The following is a 20,807-nucleotide window of genomic DNA, read 5'->3' as shown; positions in this document are numbered from 1 at the left end:
CTGTTTGTTATTGCTTATTTTGAGATGTTTGTTCACTAACAAATTATTAATTTGCACCATTCATTATGTAGTTTGGTAATGCAATATGTCTAAATGTAAGGTCAGGCACCAGTTACAGTATATGCATTAAAAACGCCTAACAAGTCTGAAAAATATCTGCTTTGTTGTACCCCATGCCAGTAAGAGCAGTTTCTTTGTTAGTCAAAATTTCAAGTATTTTTCTATTGGCCCGTTGTAAAAAGGCCTTCATATGTGACATAGCCGGCCATATTCTACTAGGTGGCCATGGATGAGATTGATTTGCCCGAATTAGCAACATTTTTTTTCACAGGGGGAGCGACTGCCCTCTCATCTCCTGCGGCTATACCCGAAAGATTCTGGCCGAGAGATCGCAAGGACAAAACATCTGGCACCCGAACGGGTGACTGTGGTAGTTGAACGACGATTCCTCACAAGATATGCTCTCTTGCAGGCCTCGAAATTCGTTTTTTGATGGCGGACAAACGTGTCTGGTCTGAACAGCTATCTCGGCGGACAAATTAAGATTCACGGCGGACACGCCAGTTTTAGCATCGATCGTCATGCTTAATCACTTTAAATTCTTTGCAATTTAAGAGCTATGGCGACGGTTTGGAAGGCTTTTTAAAATTTCAGCAAAGGCTTTCATCAGACCAACGACGTGCGCTCGAAGAGTCAAAGCGCCGTGTAGTTGCAATACGACATATAACTGATTAACTTTCACCGAACGAGGTCGTGTGGATTTTTGCGTCACAATGCTCTGGGCACGAGTCGGGAAACTTCTACACTACCGCACTACTATTTTCTGCTTTGCAAAGTTTTACTGGGCTTTTTTCTTTAGGTATGTTTTTGCGTGTTATGTGAGCGAAAGTAAAGTTTCCATGGGCCTTTTCTTTCTTACTGTAATATCAAAACTTAACAAATTTTGCTACATCTTGCTGTAGTAGCCTACTCGTATAATCTAATTTTGTAACCAAACCAACCTTGCTAGCCTTGCCTTATCAATATTACTCAGAGATCAAAGCCAGACATTGTGACGTAAGACTTGAACTAAGTTGCGTGTGCTCCCATCGATTCTTAGCGAAGAATTCACCTTTCTTACGCTGATTCAATGTCATCAATCGTGGCATCTAAGGGATACAGCTTGAATGGCATCTAAGGGATACAGTATTCACATTTTCTAGATGCGCGCTAGAATGCATGGAAATTATATTCTCACAATCGCAACAATTGTTCATGCTATGCAATGACGATTTTTATCGCTTATTTCTGTGTTATTTCTCGGCGGACAAATATGACTGATCTAAATGGTGCTTCTCACGAACATCACATGCTGTGACGGCGAACATGTCCGCGGTGTCCGCCGTGAATTTCGAGGCCTGCTCTTGGATTGCTATGGTTTGATTTCTTTATCGTAAAAAATAGGTTTGCCGAAAATTGGAATAAAACATTCATCGTTGAGAATCCTCACAATTTATGATTCTGATAAGGCCTCTACTAATTCCTTGGTTCGTTGAAATAAATCCAAGCAGAAATAAGAAAGTGATGATGAATTTCATGTTAAGCTTCTAAAAATTGTCATCGACTCTGCTTTTCACCTCACTATATATTTTGTTCTTAGTATTAGTTGAGCCCAATTAAAACGTCACATAGTACCAGACAATCCAGTAGACCAGTAGTCAGACTCGGAATTGGACCACTCAGCAATAGCATGCCGCAACCCCTATTGACGGTACTATTCTATTGAGTGATTTATGGTTTTTACAATTTCAGTACATACACATTTTCGTTCTGATTAACCACATAATAATCTCTTTTTTCAGGAATTGCATCTGAATTTATCACCAATCAATTGTTGATACTGTGTTTAATTGCATAAATTTTAAATGATATATTTTATCAATTATTCACAGCCTAGCTTATCTATTATATGTAGGCTGAGATCATAGCTATCAATCTCATAGCTATCAATTCAACCGTACAAGGTTTGCAACGTTTAAAAATGCCTGATTTTACAGATTATCATCACCATCACGTGCCGTCTCCGATCCAAAGGTTGGCTGTCATTTTCTTCCACAAGTCTCGTTCTTCCGCTAGGCCTACTCTTTTTGTTTCTCCAATGCTTGACAAATTAGCCCACTGTATTACATCATCTCCCCATGTTCATCTCCTTTTTCCCCTGCATCTCTTTCCTTCCACTATACCTTCAATAACCAATTGATGTAGCTGTCCTGTTGATCCTCTCAAAATATGTCCCGCAAATTTCATCTTTTGTTTTACTAAGTCGTTTGCCTATCTAATATCTATCTTGCACTGCAATTCTATTCCTAATTGCTTCGTTTGTAATGTGTTTTTTATATGATATTTTTAATATTCTTCTGTAGCACCAGAGTTGAAAAGCATTGATTTTTTTGTGAATTTCTTTGCTGTAGGTCCAACTTTCACTTCACCAACTTGCTGTAGGTCCAACGTTCCAGGCCTTATCAGATTTTACAGATCACCCCTTATTTATGAAGAAGATTTATACACAGCATTGTTTGAATTACAGTATAAGCTATGATGTTGTATTCTAGACTCAGTAAAACTTATAGCAAGCTAGTTAGCTGCTATGCATTTTTCCTTTCAAAATTTTTTACAATAATTTTTGAAAATTGTTTTTACTTAAAAACTGTACAAAATGACTTAAAAAAATTATGACAAACAATTTTGTAACTTTTAATCACTGCGAAATATTCAATGTGCAGTCTTCGAAATTAGCATATTTTTACTTCGGCAAAAACGGTGCCGAGGCCAAACGGCAAAAGTTTAAATTGTCTCGGCAATTGCTGTGAGCGTTTATTCCAAAAAAATTGTACTAAAACATGTAAAACGAGAAGTGAAAAATATACTAGAGTAGTCTATCACGACTGCACTATTTGATTTGTTGTGACGTAATAATATCAAAAGTAGCGATAAAGCGAGCAACACGATTACGCGTCACGCTGTTACAGCAATTCACGTTAAATAACTCACGGGGGAGGGAAGAAAGTTAATTTTGGGTTGATTCAACATTCGAATCAGCACAAATCGATTTAACTTTACCGGCGGGTTATATTGTGTAACAACAATGCCCAATAAGAAATTTACGTTTGTTTTACATTAATTCGACTTCTAGCGACGTTGAATTATCATAAAATAATGTTAAATGCTCAGCCAGATACCGGTAACAAATTAATAGCTCCCTGCGAGAAGATTGCCCCGATTTACGTATACAGTACACTAACATAATTTCAGCACAACTGCGAGCAACACAAAGTCTGTTTGATAAAGAACTAGAGCTGTCAGAATCGGAATCATCAGATGCTGTATCGGAGGAGGAGGTTGTCGCGTCATCAGACACATCAAGAGACTCATTGCTTGGCTGTAAATCTACACTGTCTTCGCCGTTCGCAATGGAGCGTCTACGTTTTGCGGCTTTTGTGCTTTGATACCGTTGCACACGCCTCTTTCGCAGCGGAATGGCTCGTTTCGGTGAGTCCGATTCGGTGAGTCCAATCTCTTAACGGGGATTTTTTCAATTTTTTTTTAAAATTATCGGGTACAGTAGCCTAATTATCATTGCCGTTTTAGGGTTAGGGGGTTGAGGTTAGAGGTTAGGAACTCACCGAATCGGACTCACCGAATAGTAGCAGACCCCTTTCGCAGAGCTCCATTAGGGTGTTGACTAAGGAACAAATCTATGGCTGTGACATAATGACTGGGAGGAATATCTAACCCTAACCTTACAACCGCTCGTGTGGCCTCGGCATTTTTGTTGCCGACGCTAATGCGCCATTCATGCATCTGCGTCGGCAATCACCTCGGCAATTGCCGAGGCTAATTTCGAAGACTGAATGTGTAACTTCACTTTGAATGCTGGGTATGTTATAAATGAAAGGTAGCCTATATAAAACCAATAGGCTGAGTAAACGAACAGCTCCTGCTGGATATCTTAAATTATTTTATTTTAGATTGTGTTTGCAGTAAGTATTAAAAGTTAAATATTAAACATGGCAAATCAACAAGAAGTGCCTGATATCATCCATGAAGGTCAAGACAATCAAGCGAGAGCTGCAGTAGTGGAACCTGGTGCTCCCCAACCATCTGCTGGCGTAGCGTTAGCCATTGTGGGGGCTAATAATGCTGTTGTTCATGAAGAGAATGCTGTGCAAAATTTGCGTCCTGTAGTTGGAGCTGTTTCTGGCATTCCTAATAGGGGTAACGTTTGTTTACGATGTTACAAATGTATTAGTGATATATATATATACAGAGGTGAGCATAGGCGTCGAAATAGGGTGGGCCGGGTGGGCGGCGCCCACCCTGCCGTGAAACGAGGGTGGGCAAAATATGTTTCGCCCATCCTGTTTTCATGATACTTATGAAGTGTTCCAGGCCTCGAAACAACTTTTTTTTTCCGGCGGCCAAACGTGTCCGACTGAAGCAAGCTGTTCGGCGGCCAATCACAAGCACATGGCGGCCATCGTAACGTCGACACGCATCAACATACAGTCTTCAAAATTAGCACATTTTTACTTCGGCAGAAACGTTGCCGAGGCCAAACGAAAAAAGTTGAAATTGCCTCGGCAATTGCTGTGAACGTTTATTACGAAACAATTGTACCAAAACGAGAAGCGAAAAATATACTAGAGTAGTCTACCACGACCGCACTGTTTGCTTTGTTGTGATGTAATAAAACCAAAAGTAGCGATAAAGCGAGCAACAAGATACGCACGTCGCACGCTGTTACAGGAATTCACGTTAAATAACTCAAGGGCAGAAAAGTAAGTTAATTTTGAGTTGATTCAACGTTCCAGTCAACACAGATCGATTTAATTTTCCGGCGGGTTATACTGCGTAACAACAATGCCCAATAAGAAATTTACGTTTGTTTTACATTAATTCGACATCTAGCAACGTTGAATTATCATAAAATAACGTTAATTGCTCAACCAGGTACCGGTAACAAATTAATAGCTCCCTGCGAGAAGATTGCCTCGATTTACATATACACGAACATACAGTAATTTCGGCACAATTGCGACACTGCGAACAACACAAAGTCTGTTTGATAAAGAACTATCTGTCAGAATCGGAATCATCAGATGCTGTATCGGAGCACGAGGTTGTCGCGCCATCACTGGAATCACACACATCAAGAGGCTTGGCTGTAAATCTACACCGTCTTCGCCTTTCGCAACGAAGCGTCCACGTTTTGCAGCTTTCGGGCTTTGATACCAATCCACACCCCTCTTTCTTTTTCATAGAGCTCCATCAGGGTGTTGACTAAGGAACAAATCTATGGCTGTGCCATAACGACTGGGAGGAATGTCTAACCCTAACCTTACAAGCGCTCGTGTGGCCTCGGCATTTTTATTGGCGACGCTAATTTCGAAGACTGAATATATCGCATCAATAAAGAGTATTGTGATGTCACTTGCATCCTGCTTATCAGACATCAGCTGCTTGGTCAATCAATAATGTTAAGAATTCAAGCATAGACAGTGTGTATTGTGATTTATCGGGTGCTTTGACTGCTTTCTAATCCTTTGTGATTATAAGTGGCAAAGTACTTTATTCACAAGACCGCTTGCGTAAAATTTTCTCGGAACTTCATGGCGGACAAATGCGGCCGACGGAAGGGCGAGACCAGGCGGACAAAATGTCGGTTTTTGTAGGTTAATCGCGGCCATGGCCGCCTTCAGTTTCGAGGCTACAATTATTTCCGTTTTTGTTAAACGCTGAATTATCCAACCAACTGTAGCGCAACTTCTTGTTTTACACTATGTCTCTCGCTAGGTAGCCTATTCGACAGAACAAAGCAATTCCGCAACAACGCTGCGTTGAAAAAATGCGGTATTCACTGCATTGTTGTTGCTACAGCAATTGCCACACGCTGGCAATTCCTGGTGAGAGAAAGCCACGTTCGATCTTTTCTCCGAATGGTCTCACTTTTGTTACGTCACAATCAAACTTCAGTTCCGGGTTAGCATAAGGGAATATGAATATGACATCATAATGAACATGACAATAAAATAACCAATACAAACTAAAGACGTACTGAAACAATCGCTTTTTACAAATCTTTCCTCACAAACTTGTTGCTGGGTATAAATAGGGGCACCGCGTAATGTTGTCATTTCATCATTGAAAAGTTAAATATGAAGCAAAGTGAAAGGCGCAAGAAAGCAAACATCAAACCTATTAAAGCTTAATTGCTGCAGCGACGCTAAACGTAGTCTTTGTGAGAAAGACTAACCATAGCGAATTTGCGAACATGCACATTCAATGAAATCTGTTTGAAAACTCTCGCCCACCCAGAATTCCTCTCTTCTAAGAAAAAATCGACGCCTATGGAGGTGAGCAGTAGCGCGCTACTTATTTGATAGTGGTCTCGCAGCTACAATTTTGTTGGAGTAGCGGGTGTAGTGGTGACGCTGCTTTTTTTCAATGTAGCGGAGAGGCGCTGCATTTTCTTCAGTTGCACTCTCGCTACCTACTACTTTCCAATTTAAAATGAAAAGAATGACTCGTTTTTAAAGATTTTTCATGGAAACAATGCGTGGTAAAATCAAAGCAGAAATTATTTGACTATTGCAAGAAAACATCGAGCTACGTTGATGCTGACAAGAATGTCCATTGTCCAACACCAATCACAACTTCAAGGATGAATTTTTTGGTGTGTTAGTGCCATCGCATGAAACGTCAGTACAGAAAAAAAGTGAATTGTGGCAGGCCCTTTTTCAGACAGAAGGAAGTCCTTGAGCTAATGTCTTTTTATTAAATACAGCACTCTCATTCCTTCCAGTGCTGCGGGGGAGAATTTTTTTTCTATTGGAAAAGGCGTTTAAAAGCCAAAGCGGGCAGGGCTCAGCAACCCAGTGTCTGTTTAAGCTATGACATATATAAGTAGCAGTTACGCACGCTACTTTCATCGATTGGTAACAAGTAGCATGTTACTATTAAAGTAGCGGATGCCCATCTCTGTATATGTATTTCTGCTGCGCCTGCGCCACATTCATTGTAAGAACAATGCTGATTAGAACAGACATTATATTTTTCCAATTCCTTGCTTACTCATTGCAATTTTGAAACCGAATTTAGCCAGCAAAAGTTATTTCTAAAAATTCAATGATGGATTGATCATGTGGAATTAATCTGGTTAATTGCTAAGTCAGATTTATGTTCACAGTTTTGTGTTGTGTGAATTGCTTAATACAACACCTGAATAGAGCACTGAGATTTAATTTAACTATGTGACTATGTGATTTAATTTTCAATCATAAAATGTTTTGAAATTAGTGTTGCTTAATTTTTTATTAACTACATGTTCAGATATTTCTTTGCATTTTGGAAGATTTATACTATTTTAGAATGGAAAGATATTACCACCTTTTTCATAAAGTAATAAATTAATTGATTCAAAGTTTGTAAGATTGTAATGTTGTCTCAATAATTCATCGCATTGTTTTTTCAGCAGCCAATCCACAACTGCCAATGGCACGTATTGCAGACAGGGGCATCAATGCTGTGCCATCATTTCCTGCTTTGGAAGTCATTGGACAAGTGGCTGGAAATCATCCCTTGTACAACTGGCAAGCGACCAAAGCAACATTGAAGGAAAGATTTCTTTATCTGTTCAACAATGAGCTCCAGGCAGATGTGCACTTTGTAGTCGGACGTGGTGGAAATTCACAGCGGGTTCCAGCACATAAAGTAGGCTATTTATTTCATTTAAAAAGAAAGATAAGATTTTTTGTTTTTGAGAAAACAAAATAATCTTCGTACAATGCTATTTTATGCAAGGGGACACTCCTGATGGAAATAATTTTTTAATAAAACAAAAATCATTTTGTAAGTGGTATGATTCACTCACCCTTATATTCTTTCATTTACTCGAGTATTTCGATTTTCAAAATGATATATGATAATGCTTACAAAAAGAGACCACTTCGTGTAATCCCTGTACTTGCATAAGAAAATCATGATGCGTGAATATTTTTATATCTTTAAAACGATTGATGGTAGAAAAAACTTGTATCATTTTTGGATTCAGCACTTGAAAATCATCTCCATACACTTAGAAAGTTGAGCCAAATAAAACTTTTAAAATGTGTTATTGTCATCTTCATTTTCTTTTAATTGCAGTTTGTTCTGTCCGTTGGCAGCGCTGTTTTTGATGCCATGTTCAACAGCATCCTCGCCACTCAATCTAATGAAGTGGAGGTGCCTGATGTGGAACCGGCTGCATTCTTAGCCTTGCTTCGTTTCCTTTATACAGATGAAGTAAATATTGGACCAGAGACTGTGATGACGACTTTGTAAGTATCCGACTTTGTATTTTGCGTTGAAGTTAAATGAATTTGAAACTTTCATTTGCATGGTGTACCTTTACTAGACGTGAGCTTTCATTGTGAGGATACTTTTTATCTGTTGTATATTTTTTAATATGGTTTTAGAAGTTGTACGTTGTCCAATTGTTGCCTTGTATGCATTCAATAAATGCTTTTTTAGCAAAATGCTATTTCCTCAAACTTTTGCATTAGGCAAAACATAGTCAATTAATCAAAATTAAGTGAAGAAAAAGTTGAATCAAATTCCTTTTTTTTTTATTTTATGGTAGAAATTCTTTGCTGCTCGTTTTTATTTTTTAAACTATTTTGTTAACCTTTTGTGTACATACGTCAAAGCTTTGCCTCATGTTTTTAGATATACTGCAAAGAAATATGCTGTTCCTGCGTTAGAAACTCACTGTGTTGAATTCTTGAAAAAAAATCTTAGTCCTGACAATGCGTTTATGCTTCTCGCTCAAGCCCGTCTTTTTGATGAGCCACAGCTTGTTAGTTTATGCCTGGATTGTATTGATCTGAACTCAAGGGAAGCTGTTTCTGCTGATGGTATGTTGATGATAATTTATCTCAGCCTGTTAACTTCGTTAATGAAAACAGAAAGATAATACTATTAGATTTAATTATCATCATGGTGTTTGAATAAATCTACATTATTGCTGGCAAAAGTGTACAAGAATGACACGAAAAAACTTCGGAATTCAAGATCAAGATGAAATAATACCACATGCATTACATTGAAGTGTATCAGAAAAGACATTGTTTGAAAAACTATTCCAGTTCAGAGTCAGGTTTGTTATGGCTTGAGATGGCTCGTCGGTCATACTTTAAGCTTAAAAGACCCTTTGCAGATATCTTTACTTTTTCATTTGTGGCTTGTCGTTATAACTAGGGCCATTTTTATTTTGACCTAAAAAATTTATTTTTACTTTATTTTGACCTAACGAAATTGCTTATTTGCAAAGGCCACAGTTCTTCCTTGAATTGATACCAGTTACCCAAACATAATATTTTGTCGATTTCAGACCCAAACGTGTTCAATAAAAGGGGCTTGTTCAATAAAAGTTTGCTTTGATTGCGATGCTTGTTGTCGCTCCAATCCAGTTTGATGGCGTTTACTTTTCTTGTGGCATTCAACAAAATCACATACTTTTTGTCACACTTCACTATAAACTCGCAAAAATTGCACCTTAAATCACCCCTCGGGAGTTGCATTAAATTTACCAGGAAAATCTCGACAAATCTGTCTAACTTTTGCTGAAGACGATTTAGCTAGCTTAGGCATTTTTATATTACGAAATGTCAGTAAGCTATTCCAAAAATCCAACTGTTGATCTTCGAAAAGACCACGTTTGTGGAGAGGAAGTGTTTTCTAAGAATTGTATGAATACGTAACAATGAATAAACAATGAACAATTTGCAATAAAAGTTACTGCTGATCCAAGTGGGCATTGTGACATATTTCCTGCTTTTATGGGTTAATATGGTAAAGGTTTAATTGTGTCCCAGTTCCTGATTTACAATGCTTCTGCGTGGATTTTGACAAAAATTACTCTCAGAAAACACAAAAAGTTTGTCAAAAACCATAATTTGACAAATTTTGACTTTATTGTCAATTTTGACTTTATTTTGACCTATAAACTTCTTAGAAACAGTCCCCTAGGTGCTGAAAACGACTTTATTCTTTGATTCGTGGACAGACGAGGTCCTTAAAAAATTTTGACTTTATTGACTTTTGTGGGCCCTAGTTATAACTTACTCTTTGTCTTGCATTTTTCAATCCAAGCCAAGTATTTCTGCATCACAGGTTTCACCGACATTGACTACAGTACCTTGATTAGTGTTTTAGAAAGAGACACTCTTGGACTGAAGGAAAGCTCCATATTTCCTGCAATGATTCGGTGAGTTGTCGTTGCTTTTTCACGACACGAAAGAAATATCCGCATTAATGCGAAAGCAATGTCTTATTGGATCTTTAAGCCATTCAGCCAATTTCTTCTAATATTCTTAAATTAAGTTTTGTTCCTTAGCGACGACGCAATTGTTTTTTTTTTTTTTGTTCGTGATCCATTGTTTGCATTGGTTCAGGTGGGCTGAAGCAGAGTGTGGTAGACAGGAGTTAGAATCCACCAAAGAAAACAAGCGGAAGGTGTTGGGTGATTCAATTTCACTGATTCGATTCCCGTTAATGAATGTCGAAGAATTTGCTCAAGGACCTGCCCAAACCGGAATACTAACTGATCGAGAGATTGTGGACTTGTTTTTGTACTTCACCCTCAACCCAAAGCCTCGGGTATGTGGCTGTGCAAACACAACAGTCCCTTTCAATCAAGTTTCTGTGCTAACAAAACGTTGTGGGGAAATTTGAATGCGTCAATTTTCTGCGCAACCATTTTTCACTGATACGTTTTTCGCACTTTGTATTTTTAACACATGGATTAATGCAAATCTTTCGATAGCGATTGGCGTTTCGCGCAAAAGCACATACCGCAGATTTTGCGCTAGAATTACTGTGACATGTGGTTGAGAGATTGCGTTGCTTTGTCAGGTGAGGTTTTCCGACCGACCAAGGTGTACTCTGACTGGAAAGGAGCACTGCGTGTGTAGATTTCTTGAAGTCTCTGAAAGGTTTGATGTCATTTTGTTTTCAATAGTTGCAAATTGCAATATTAAATGTTAATTTTACACCTGATTCTAAAGTGGCCCAAGTCAAAAAAGGATTTTGAGACAATCGAGCGTAAAGATTTATGCTATGATAAAAATGGTCATTGAAGGTTTGCAAGCTTTATTAATCTTTTTTAAGGTTAGCAATTTTTATAAAAAATAAAGATTGCAAGCCTTCAGTGACATATTTTATCATAGCATGAGTCTTTCAACTCGATGATCTCAAAATCACTTTTTTGACTTGGGCCACTTTAGAATCTGCTTGTCCCTATTGCATATTTTGCGTTTGGCTTGTTCGCGCAGCGATTTGTGATAAAGCCTGGAATCACTTTTATGGAAGTTTAGGAACTCTACTTTTTTTCAACACTGACAAAGCAGAGTTGTGCTTGTATGAAGTTGTTTACAAAGTTGGTCTTTTGGTAATGTCAATTTGCACGTAAACGCACTCTGTATAATGTTCACTTTGTCACTATCAACACATCCTTGCAACACAGATGGGGATATTCCGGTACAAGTGACCGTGTCCGCTTCAGCGTGAATAAAAAGATCTTCATCGTCGGATTCGGGCTCTATGGAGCTGTCATGAGACCAGCAGACTTTCAAGTCAACATCCAGGTATCGACCGAAGGACGATGTTTCCTACCTCACGCAGCCTACCTTTAATCAGCTGTAGCTCACCTACAAATTTTTCCCCGCACTGATGTTTTTATCACTGTATAACAACGTCGATTTTTGGAATTAAGAAATTAGAGAATACACAACCGGAAGTATCACGTAGTTCGAGACCGATCAAGACGGTTTAATTTCAAACAAATTCAGAACAAGAAGCATTGAAGGCACACCCCGTTGTTATCAAATTTTTTGTCAAGTTTTGATTACATCACTGAACTTTTCTTGTTGGACTAATCAAAAATTTATTTCTATTTCTCAACTGCAGGCCATCTGTTCAACTTTAAACAGCAGTGTGTAACCGTTTAGAGTGCTATGTAAATGGCTTTGTGCTAATTTTGTCTTCCAGATAGTTTCAATTGAAAGTGGAACAGTGCTCGGGCAAAATGATACCGGATTCAGCTGTGATGGAAGTGATAAAACTTTCCGTGTTATGTTCAAGCATCCAGTTGAAATCCGGCCGCACAACATTTACGTAGCTTGTGCTACCCTCAATGTAAGTGCAAGAAGATTTTGTTCCATTGACTGTCTTGTTCACCGTTATTAATGTATCCCGTAGTTTTTTGCCTTTACTTTTGTAACCTGTTTTGCAGCAACAAATTAAGGTTTGCTGTATCTAGTTAGTTTGCAAAGTAGAAGAAAGTGGAGTGGGGCATGTAAGGTATTTTATTAAATTAAGGCCTTTGGGATGTAGTCCTTTTTTAATGTGTGCAGTTAATGTTCTGAGAAAACAAATTCTTTTTTTAGAGATATTGATTTCTAGTCATTTGTAAGGTTTTTCAAATTTGTTTCTGTTTCTAAAAATGTTTAAAATATAATTAAAACTATTTTTTGTAAATATTACCTTTAGATCAAATAACAATATGCCACTGTTTGACGTTATGTAACAAACGATTAATATACGTATTTGAATGTTTGTAACATAAAAGTTGTAACGTTCAAATATTCAAAAAGGGGCACGACAGTTATTATGGGACTCGTGGCCAGCGGAGGATCACAAAGGACGTGCCGAACGAAGGCCAGACTGTGTTTACTTTCACTTTCGCCCATGGCGACAACAACGGAACATCTGTGGAAGATGGACAAATTCCTGAACTTATTTACTACACTTCGCATGTGTGATGTGTAGTAATATTTGGAGTAAAGGATAAAGTGATGTGACTTTAGAATTAAAGGAAGCTCGTCGTGTCGCACATTTCTTCTTCAACGTCACTCAACGGAATCTCGAGCAAAGGAAAACATTTCTGTTTCGTTTCCATTGAAATCGAAATGGTGTTATGAAAATTGGTTCATCTATTTTTGAGCTGACTGTTTGTTGAACATTCTTGTTGAAAACAGTGGTTTATTTTTCACAAGGTTTGTTTTGTATTTGGCGTTTATGGTACAGGAGATTTTTTTATGTTGTATCGCTTTGTCCTGCACATTATTATCTTGTTACAAATGGCATGCTACAGTCTTACTTTGTAACACGGCATGTTTAGTATTTGGTTAACGTAAATTGGGCTAGTTTAAACAGCGTATACCAGGTAGCCGACTTTACGCTTCATCTGATACCACTTTTAATGGCCAGTTTTTAAGCGTCTTTATTCATTGAGATGCGCAAGACAATACCACCCTTTCAGCACCTTCTTTGGATGCTTTCATATGGTGCGTTTTAAAAATGCTTTTGCAGAGCTCGTTCAGAATGAATTTATCAAAGAACGTTTCGAAGACATGATAAAGCTTATGGCATTTTTCAGAGCATCACTGCAAACACATTCTTTCCGCATTTAAAAAGAATGAAGTAATGAATGGTTGTTACTTCATTTTTTCTCGAATTTAATCTGTTGCCGTGTTTTCCTAGATTGTAGATTTCTCTAATGATAAATCCTGGTAATTCGACCCATCTTTTCATAATTCTCTGTCGATTATTACCGTATCACATTGCACTGACGTCACAACAAGAGCTACGTTGCTATCCTAGCTTGCAATATTCCACTCGTTTGCCGACGTTGAATCCACGGAGTTATGGTGGATTTTGTTAACTGTGATAAGCTGCACAGTGCACAATCCATCTGTGTTCACAAATAATTAGCAATCTTTGGTTTGGTTGTATTTGCAATAGTTTTTTGCGTTCATATTGTGCTGTCATTTCATTGCATGCTAGTGTTTTGGATTTTTTACTATCTACGAAATCCTTGGGGTCTGATGTGGCAAGGTTTTGGGAAAAATATTAGCTCATTATGACGTCATGAAGGTGTGGGACTTGGCCATTGAAGTTCCCAATACCGGAATCTTAACGTATACAATACTTATACAAAAAACTACTTTTTTGACTCAACAAGCAGTTAACAATCTGCCGCCCCCACTAGGGACAAAACCGAGTTTGGATGATAATGATGAGTTGATGACCAATCATGTTTTCAGCAACTTGGTAAGGTGGATAACGTATGTTTAAATTAGGGTGTCCCACTTTTAGGCGACTTTATGCCTACTGGAAGATATGCAATATTCAGTGACTGTTAGTAAACTCATCCTCTTCAGTAAACTCATCCTTAACAAAGCTAGCTTCTTCAAAATAACTTGTTTTACTACAGATACGCCGTTCGACCTTTAGAAGTAGTCATAGAAAACCTTATTCTGCAAATTTAGTCACTTTGCGATTAGTAGTTACCGAATTACGTCAAAATCCCGGTATTCGAAACTCAAACGCCGTGCCCTACGTCTTTACGGGGTAATAACGAGCTGAGCACATCTCATCACACCCTTGGCTTTTTAAAAATCGAAAATATGAAACACCCTACCATATTGCTTGTGCAGCAGGATAGTAGGCTACTACTTGCACCAGCAGCGTAGCGCGAGTTTTTTTTCGCACGATGTATAAAAATCAGGCTGGCCATATCAAAACGTGTATTTTTAATTGATGCTATATTTTTCGTTTGTTGGTAAGTCTGCCCACAATCCTGAGCGTGGGCCGGGAGGCTTTGGTAATTACAGCACTGATTTCACATCGGCCACAATTGTTACTTATTGTAACTTCGTAATTCAGGCACTTTATCGAAGGAAAGAAGATCAATCTTTGTGGATTCTCTTCGGGTCTGATTGTCAACAAAATCCTTACACTTCGACCTGCTGAGGTGTAATTGTCACTCCGATAGTATTACCATGTGTTGTTGTGATACCGTACCGATTTATATGTCAAAAATATAAAAGTTTTTCAAGAATATATGTTTGTTGTGGTTGAAATAAAGGCTGTTGTTAATTTAACGATAAAAAAAGCTTTGCTTATTGCAGCCTTCTTCTTTGCATTTCAAATAGCCGTGGTCCAAGCCCCTGCTATATTGTTTAACTCTGACAAGTCTTGTGCAGAGCATTTTACCTTCAGATCAGGTCATTCGAGCAGATGTATCGTCCGCTTTTTTTTTATAAATACGGTACTGCAACATTTCACATCTGCCGATGCCAATTCGTGGACGGTGGAGGCATGGCTCATGCTCACCGGGGAGAAGGTTATTCTGTGGGGCAAGTTTCATATTGCTTGGTGTGGGCTCGGTTGCTGGCGTTTCCTGCCATAGTAGGATTTGGAGCGATCTCGTCTTGATCTGCTGAATTTACCAAAGCAAGACTTTTTCTTGACTTTATTTGCCTTCGTCTGGAGGTACAGTATAATTTTTTGAAGGCTTATTTCGTTCCATACACTACGGCAGTGCTCTTCAACCTTTTTGTCTGTCATAGGCACAGGGATGTTTAATTGTGCACAGGAAGTAAAAAAAATAATAAGTAATTAATTAATTGTTTGTTAAAGTGATTATAGTAGTCTTGAACTGGACACAAGAAACTACGCATGCAAAAGTGCAAAAAATTGAAATTGATTTAATGGCTGGCTTGTTCCATTGTTTCGGCAAGTTGGACATAACGTGGTGTTAGCTCTTTCTCTATTGCCCCCCCCCCCCCGCATTAAAGAATCAATGTCAAGTATCGAGTTTCGTGTGTTTGACTTGATCTCAACAAGACTGGAAAATCCTTCTTCACACAAATAAGTGGTAGGCATCTGCACCAAGACATCAATGGCTTTTTACGCGAGATTTTTGTATTCGGGAAATTCAAGAAGAGAAACCCAAACATTCTGTGTAATCCACTTCTCGGAATTAGTATTTTTGATTTAAATCAGCCCGTAGTTCCAACAATTCCTCATCCTCAGTTGGTTCTTCATTGAAAACGGCACACGCATGACGCATCCAAAATGAGCGTATCTGTTTCAAAAGCACAAAGCAGGTTGGCGAGTAATAACCGCACACCAGCAGGTCCGGTTAAAAGTTTACAAATATGCCAATTGCTGTCTCTGTTGTGACTTCCACTATCACAGATCTAAGCTGTATACCTTAGTTTTGATCTGGTATACACTTGGGTTGGGTATACAGTATACCCGGTTGAAGAGCACTGCACTACGGTATATTATTTTAAATTAGTCTTGAGTGTTGTTTTCAAAATTGTGGTAGGCTACACGAAATCAAACGACCTGAGAGACACTAGTGTAGCATAAGTCCGGTCCTAAATTATGCACGAAGATATTTGAACAATGAATGACACCAAAATCCTTGGTGACACGTCAGTTTAACATCTACCAATAGGGCTAATCCAGTGGTACTTAATCTTGTTTTCTATCACGCTTCCTTTTAACAATGATTGCATGCTTTGCCCCCCCACCGAATTTTAATAAGTGCAGTATCAAAAGCATTTATTTGGTTGATCAGTCAGTGAGATGCTTGATACAGATTTTTAATTGGGGTTAATTGCACAAGTTTCTCCACCTAGCCTAAACCCAAGTCTTCAACTTTGAGCCTGTCCTTGGTCGAGTATTTATAATCTGTAGGTCGCTGCAGCAGCTGGGGTGTTTTGACCTGTGGATAACTCAACATAGAACAATTTTCCCTATGAACCTGAAGTCATTGTGACCCTTCTTGCACTCAGAGAGTTGATTCTTGCTTTGAACTTTGTTTGTTAATTGCAGAAGTAATGGACTAATGGGATTGGTGGAAATCGAACCCACGTCATCGAAATGAATACTTTCGTAACCTTAAACCGCTAGGCCAGACTGCCAACGGCGAAACGTGCACTTAATTTATTTTGCATCAAAAAGGTTTCGAGAAAAACGCTCACAATATCATGGGCATGAGTCACATGACAGCAACCAGCCGATTTACATCTTTCTTTCTGTTTGGTTAATAAACCTTATTATGTTCGTCGTCGTCGTGTGAGCTTCTGGGGCTGCCAGGGTCTATCCTTTTACCACCCCAAATTCACGATGTTCCCGGATTACATTGGAAGACTACTAGAGAGCGGCCAGTCTTTGGATTCATCATCCAAGACGGCTTGAAGATGGTACAGACATTGATGGTGTGATCTGCGGTCTGTTCCTCGTCACCACATTCACAGGAGAAGGAAAAGGTCATTCCCCATTGGTACAAATACGCTCCCTGGTCTTGGTAGCAACTGCAGCAGAAAATGTAGCTTCACAAGGAGATATGGAATCGAACTCAACAAGCATTCTAATTGAGACAAGTGGATATATAAGATAATTGGCCCAGAACGTTGAAAAAGTGAAAGATTAAAAGATAATTGACAATTAAAAGATAATTGTCAATGAGTAGCCTAATACAGTAACACTAATTTCTTTTTCACTTATAACAAAGCCACATTGTATACCAACCACAGAAGGTCCATCTGAAAAAACCTCTACTGGCGATTCCATTCCTAAAAAGCTTCATCTTTTTCAGTTTTGACGCAACAAAACAGGCTATATATCGGACTGACAGCGCAAAGCATCAAAATCACTGTAGATACATCAAATATCGCTATAGAGCTCGCATCCCCCAGGTTAAGAACCACTGGTCTAAACATTGCAGTATCGTTGTGCAACTTGTGCACATTGAGAAATAAAGCTTGTTTATTAATGTATTGTACTAACAAAACACATATGCTTTTGGTAAGCCATTGACACGCAATAATGACATGGCAATTAGCTGGAAACATGGAGAACAAAAGCACACAAGATTACCAGCAAGCAAAACTTATACACTCAATAAACTTTTGCGTTGAATAATCGTAGACAAGCAGATTTTATTAGCTTTGCAATTCATATTTGTGTTTGGTAACTTCAATAAATCAGCGACTTAATCTTAACTGCAGGAAGATAAGACCTATATGATGTAAATATACATTATTACATTACATTGTTTTATACATTACATTTCCGAAATATAATATACACTAACTTAAAATTTACTTTCACGCCATTTGCTCACAAAAATTACTGGTGGTGGGTGGTGTGACTGGTAACGTGAAATTGTAAATACAAAAATGCAAAAAAAACAAATCAAATCTATTAGTAATGTTATTATTCTTATTACATCAAAGTTAACTTGATAATGGGTCTACAACACCGCAGAAGCAATTTATCAACTAAGTCATTTCATGCAGCCTTCACAACAGATAGCGCTAATGCTCATTTCAGTCACTGGTATGGTCAACACTTAGCCTTGTGCTGATAGGTCTGGAAATTTTCTCCTTTTACAGGAGTTTCTTATCTCTGGGGTAAAACCAACTTATGGTTTATAACTACTAAATGTAAGATTAAAGTTAACAGGACTTGCAAATAAAATACAGCGCGTACAATTGTACATCCAGAAAATGACAAAACTGTTTTTTTTTTTAAAAAGGTTATATATATCTTAGGTGGATGGGCAACTACCGCAACTTAACAAATATTGCATTGCTTTACATATTTTGTACGAAAGCAAACAAAAATGTTCAAATAATCATCTCCAGTTCTCTGGCATAGTTGATAACCTGAGCAGCTAGTTCTGTGGCAGGTAGTGGTGCCGCTTCTTCAGTCTGCTGAGCTGTTACAAAATGAAAATTATTGTCACCCTCTAGACTCCAGTTTCTTTTTGATGCATAGTCTTTGAGATCTGATGCATCTTCAAAATACAGCATGCGAAGGGCTTCCTGGTATGATATTTTGGCATATGATTTTTCCATACACTTGGCAATTTCATCTCTAATGGTATCCAAAAGAATGTCTATAAAGAAATTGTAGCTTTCAGCTGGAACATTTCCTTTGGCCAGAAACAGCTTGTTATAATTTCCTTCCATTAAATATTGTTCCATAGCTATAGGATGCTTGATGTAAATGTTTGTTTGGATATCATTTGTGGACATTCTCTCCAATTCAGTGTGAAATTCAGCCACTCTATTTTGAGCTAGCAAACTTAACAAATTCAAACCAAGGAGCTGCTGCTTATAAGGAGATTCGGGAACTTGATCAGTGTAGTCCAGATAATAACATTTTAATTGTGACATATATCTCTCAAACGCAGGAATATCTTTCTTCATAATGCTAACTTGAGCTCCTATTTCTAAAATATCTCTAGCCAAAACATTCTCTTGAATAGAAGATGAGCTGCGATTAGATGGAAGGAAAGACAGGCCTGTTAAAGCAATTTTAAGACTCCGAAGATGCTGGTTACATTTTTCCAAATTAGGATTCTTTTTATTGAAGTCTTTCTTTAATAAGTGGTATGTGCTTACTGTACTTTTCAGAGAACCTGCCATTTCAGCTACTTAGAGTAAATGATTGGTTATACACAAGTCAATAAAATAACCTGAAAAAATAAAGTATTATTGATACACACAGACAAAATAGGAAGTTTCATATCATTATAACTTCTAGAAAAAGGAAAAGAGTTAAAATGCAACTACACTGGAAACATCCATAGTTTGCGTATGTGTACATCATTTTGTTAGGCATAAAGTTATTTATTTTTCAAGTTTGCTGACAAACGTTACAGCCTAGAATAATCCAGATCCTTACCCTCGCACTATGTGGAAATCAACAACCAGTTGCCACACCCCATATCAGAATGGCTAGATAGTAATAATCACATACAATCCAGAATGTGGGTATAAGGCCCTTAAAAAAGCTACAACTTCTATCATATTCTTATTAATTCTTAATTCAGCTCAAACCGTTTCCAACTTTCCAGTTCCCTCCACTCCAGGAGATTCTCTCACAACACAAAGTCTTCAAAAAATGACATATAATTCTAGGGTTTCCACTTTTAATAAATGTTCAGTTTTTTTTTTGTTCATTTTTTTTATTTCTGATCATCACAGCGAAAACAATACACGTCAACATAGCAAAGGTGTAGAAAAAGGTAGAATCGGCAAAACGCAAAATGAAATCTGCATATTAGTTGTCGCATTTGTTACAATAATATTACGGTAACAATTTATGTTACATCAGTTGGGAGCAATATTCCGTCAATTCTAAGTTTCCAAAATTGGCAATTTTCAGTCAACTGCCGCAGTTCTTTCGGACTGTGGTCTATAAGTTTTTTTTTTTTAATCTTTATCCTCGGACTGAAAAAGCCTATACTGGTTATTCCTGGTAGTGGTAGTTTCGCATACTTGTAGAGGCTTTTGACGCAGGGCCGGGTACAGAGATTGACAGAGTGAAGTTTACGATTGTTGAAGTCTGTTTGGGGAGAATTATTCCATTTACTAGGTGCCGCTGAATGGAGAGCAGTCCTGAAATGCGTTGCTCAAGCGCACACCCCGAGAGCCGAACCAGCGCGGCGTGATCTTGAGCCGAGAGCGTAACCACTGAGCTCAGGGCCGGATTTAGCTGATGAGGGGCCCGGGGGACTTTTAGATCAGGGGGTCCCGTGCAAAAAAATTTTTCGCGCCTACGGCGCGAGAAACCACCTCTACGTCTACAGGACCATTAATCCAGCACTGCGCGGTATTTTGCAGAAACTTCAAAGATTGAAAGATTAAAAAAAAAATCACATTTTTTTTCCACGAAGGGGGCCCTTTGACAGTCGGGGGGCCTGGGGCACCTGCCCCCTCTGCTCCCCCCTAAATCCGGGCCTGACTGAGCTAACGAGGCAGATGCATGACAAATCGAACCCTTCGCAATTGTGCTGATTTTCCTCGATTTATTTTCGCTTGCATCAGTTTTGACATTGATAATACTGTAGGAGAGTTTCATTGTAAACTGAGTTTATTGAATGTCGTATTTATTTTCCAACCACAACCAGCAGAATACACTGA

At 38.3% G+C, this 20,807-nt stretch overlaps 2 protein-coding genes across 3 annotated transcripts; one reads left to right on the top strand and one right to left on the bottom strand.

The window, feature by feature from the left end:
- Positions 1-1,275: 1,275 nt before the first annotated feature.
- LOC145771827 (BTB/POZ domain-containing protein 1-like) lies at positions 1,276-14,877 on the top strand. 2 transcript variants are annotated; one of them, XM_082583560.1, is made up of 11 exons: positions 1,276-1,750; positions 2,037-4,254; positions 7,514-7,749; positions 8,182-8,354; positions 8,743-8,930; positions 10,189-10,282; positions 10,470-10,674; positions 10,930-11,009; positions 11,540-11,660; positions 12,064-12,210; positions 12,669-14,877. In XM_082583560.1, exons 2-11 carry the CDS (start codon positions 4,047-4,049, stop codon positions 12,834-12,836), a joined length of 1,620 nt encoding a protein of 539 aa, XP_082439686.1. In that variant the 5' UTR covers positions 1,276-1,750; positions 2,037-4,046; the 3' UTR covers positions 12,837-14,877. The 2 variants fall into 2 exon arrangements, with proteins under 2 accessions (XP_082439686.1, XP_082439685.1); XM_082583559.1 differs by having other exon boundaries at positions 7,511-7,749.
- A 1,936-nt stretch (positions 14,878-16,813) lies between these two features.
- LOC145771726 (26S proteasome non-ATPase regulatory subunit 8-like) lies at positions 16,814-19,352 on the bottom strand. The gene has a single exon (XM_082583453.1). The coding sequence runs from the start codon at positions 19,305-19,307 to the stop codon at positions 18,504-18,506; it is 804 nt and encodes a 267-aa protein (XP_082439579.1). The 5' UTR covers positions 19,308-19,352; the 3' UTR covers positions 16,814-18,503.
- Between the last annotated feature and the right edge of the window lie 1,455 nt (positions 19,353-20,807).

The sequence above is a fragment of the Aplidium turbinatum genome, chromosome 6 (genome assembly GCF_918807975.1).
Source record: "Aplidium turbinatum chromosome 6, kaAplTurb1.1, whole genome shotgun sequence".
Taxonomy (NCBI): domain Eukaryota; kingdom Metazoa; phylum Chordata; class Ascidiacea; order Aplousobranchia; family Polyclinidae; genus Aplidium; species Aplidium turbinatum.
Note: the sequence above shows the minus strand (reverse complement) of the source record. Positions and strands in the feature narration are given on the sequence as shown.

Excerpts from the sequence above, each read along its gene's own strand:
- LOC145771726 (XM_082583453.1), bottom strand. The coding sequence starts at position 19,307 with ATGGCAGGTTCTCTGAAAAGTACAGTAAGCACATACCACTTATTAAAG.
- LOC145771827 (XM_082583559.1), top strand. The coding sequence starts at position 4,047 with ATGGCAAATCAACAAGAAGTGCCTGATATCATCCATGAAGGTCAAGAC. Across the intron at positions 10,283-10,469 it reads ATATTTCCTGCAATGATTCG|GTGGGCTGAAGCAGAGTGTG; the intron begins GTGAGTTGTCGT and ends GCATTGGTTCAG. Across the intron at positions 12,211-12,668 it reads TAGCTTGTGCTACCCTCAAT|GGGCACGACAGTTATTATGG; the intron begins GTAAGTGCAAGA and ends ATATTCAAAAAG.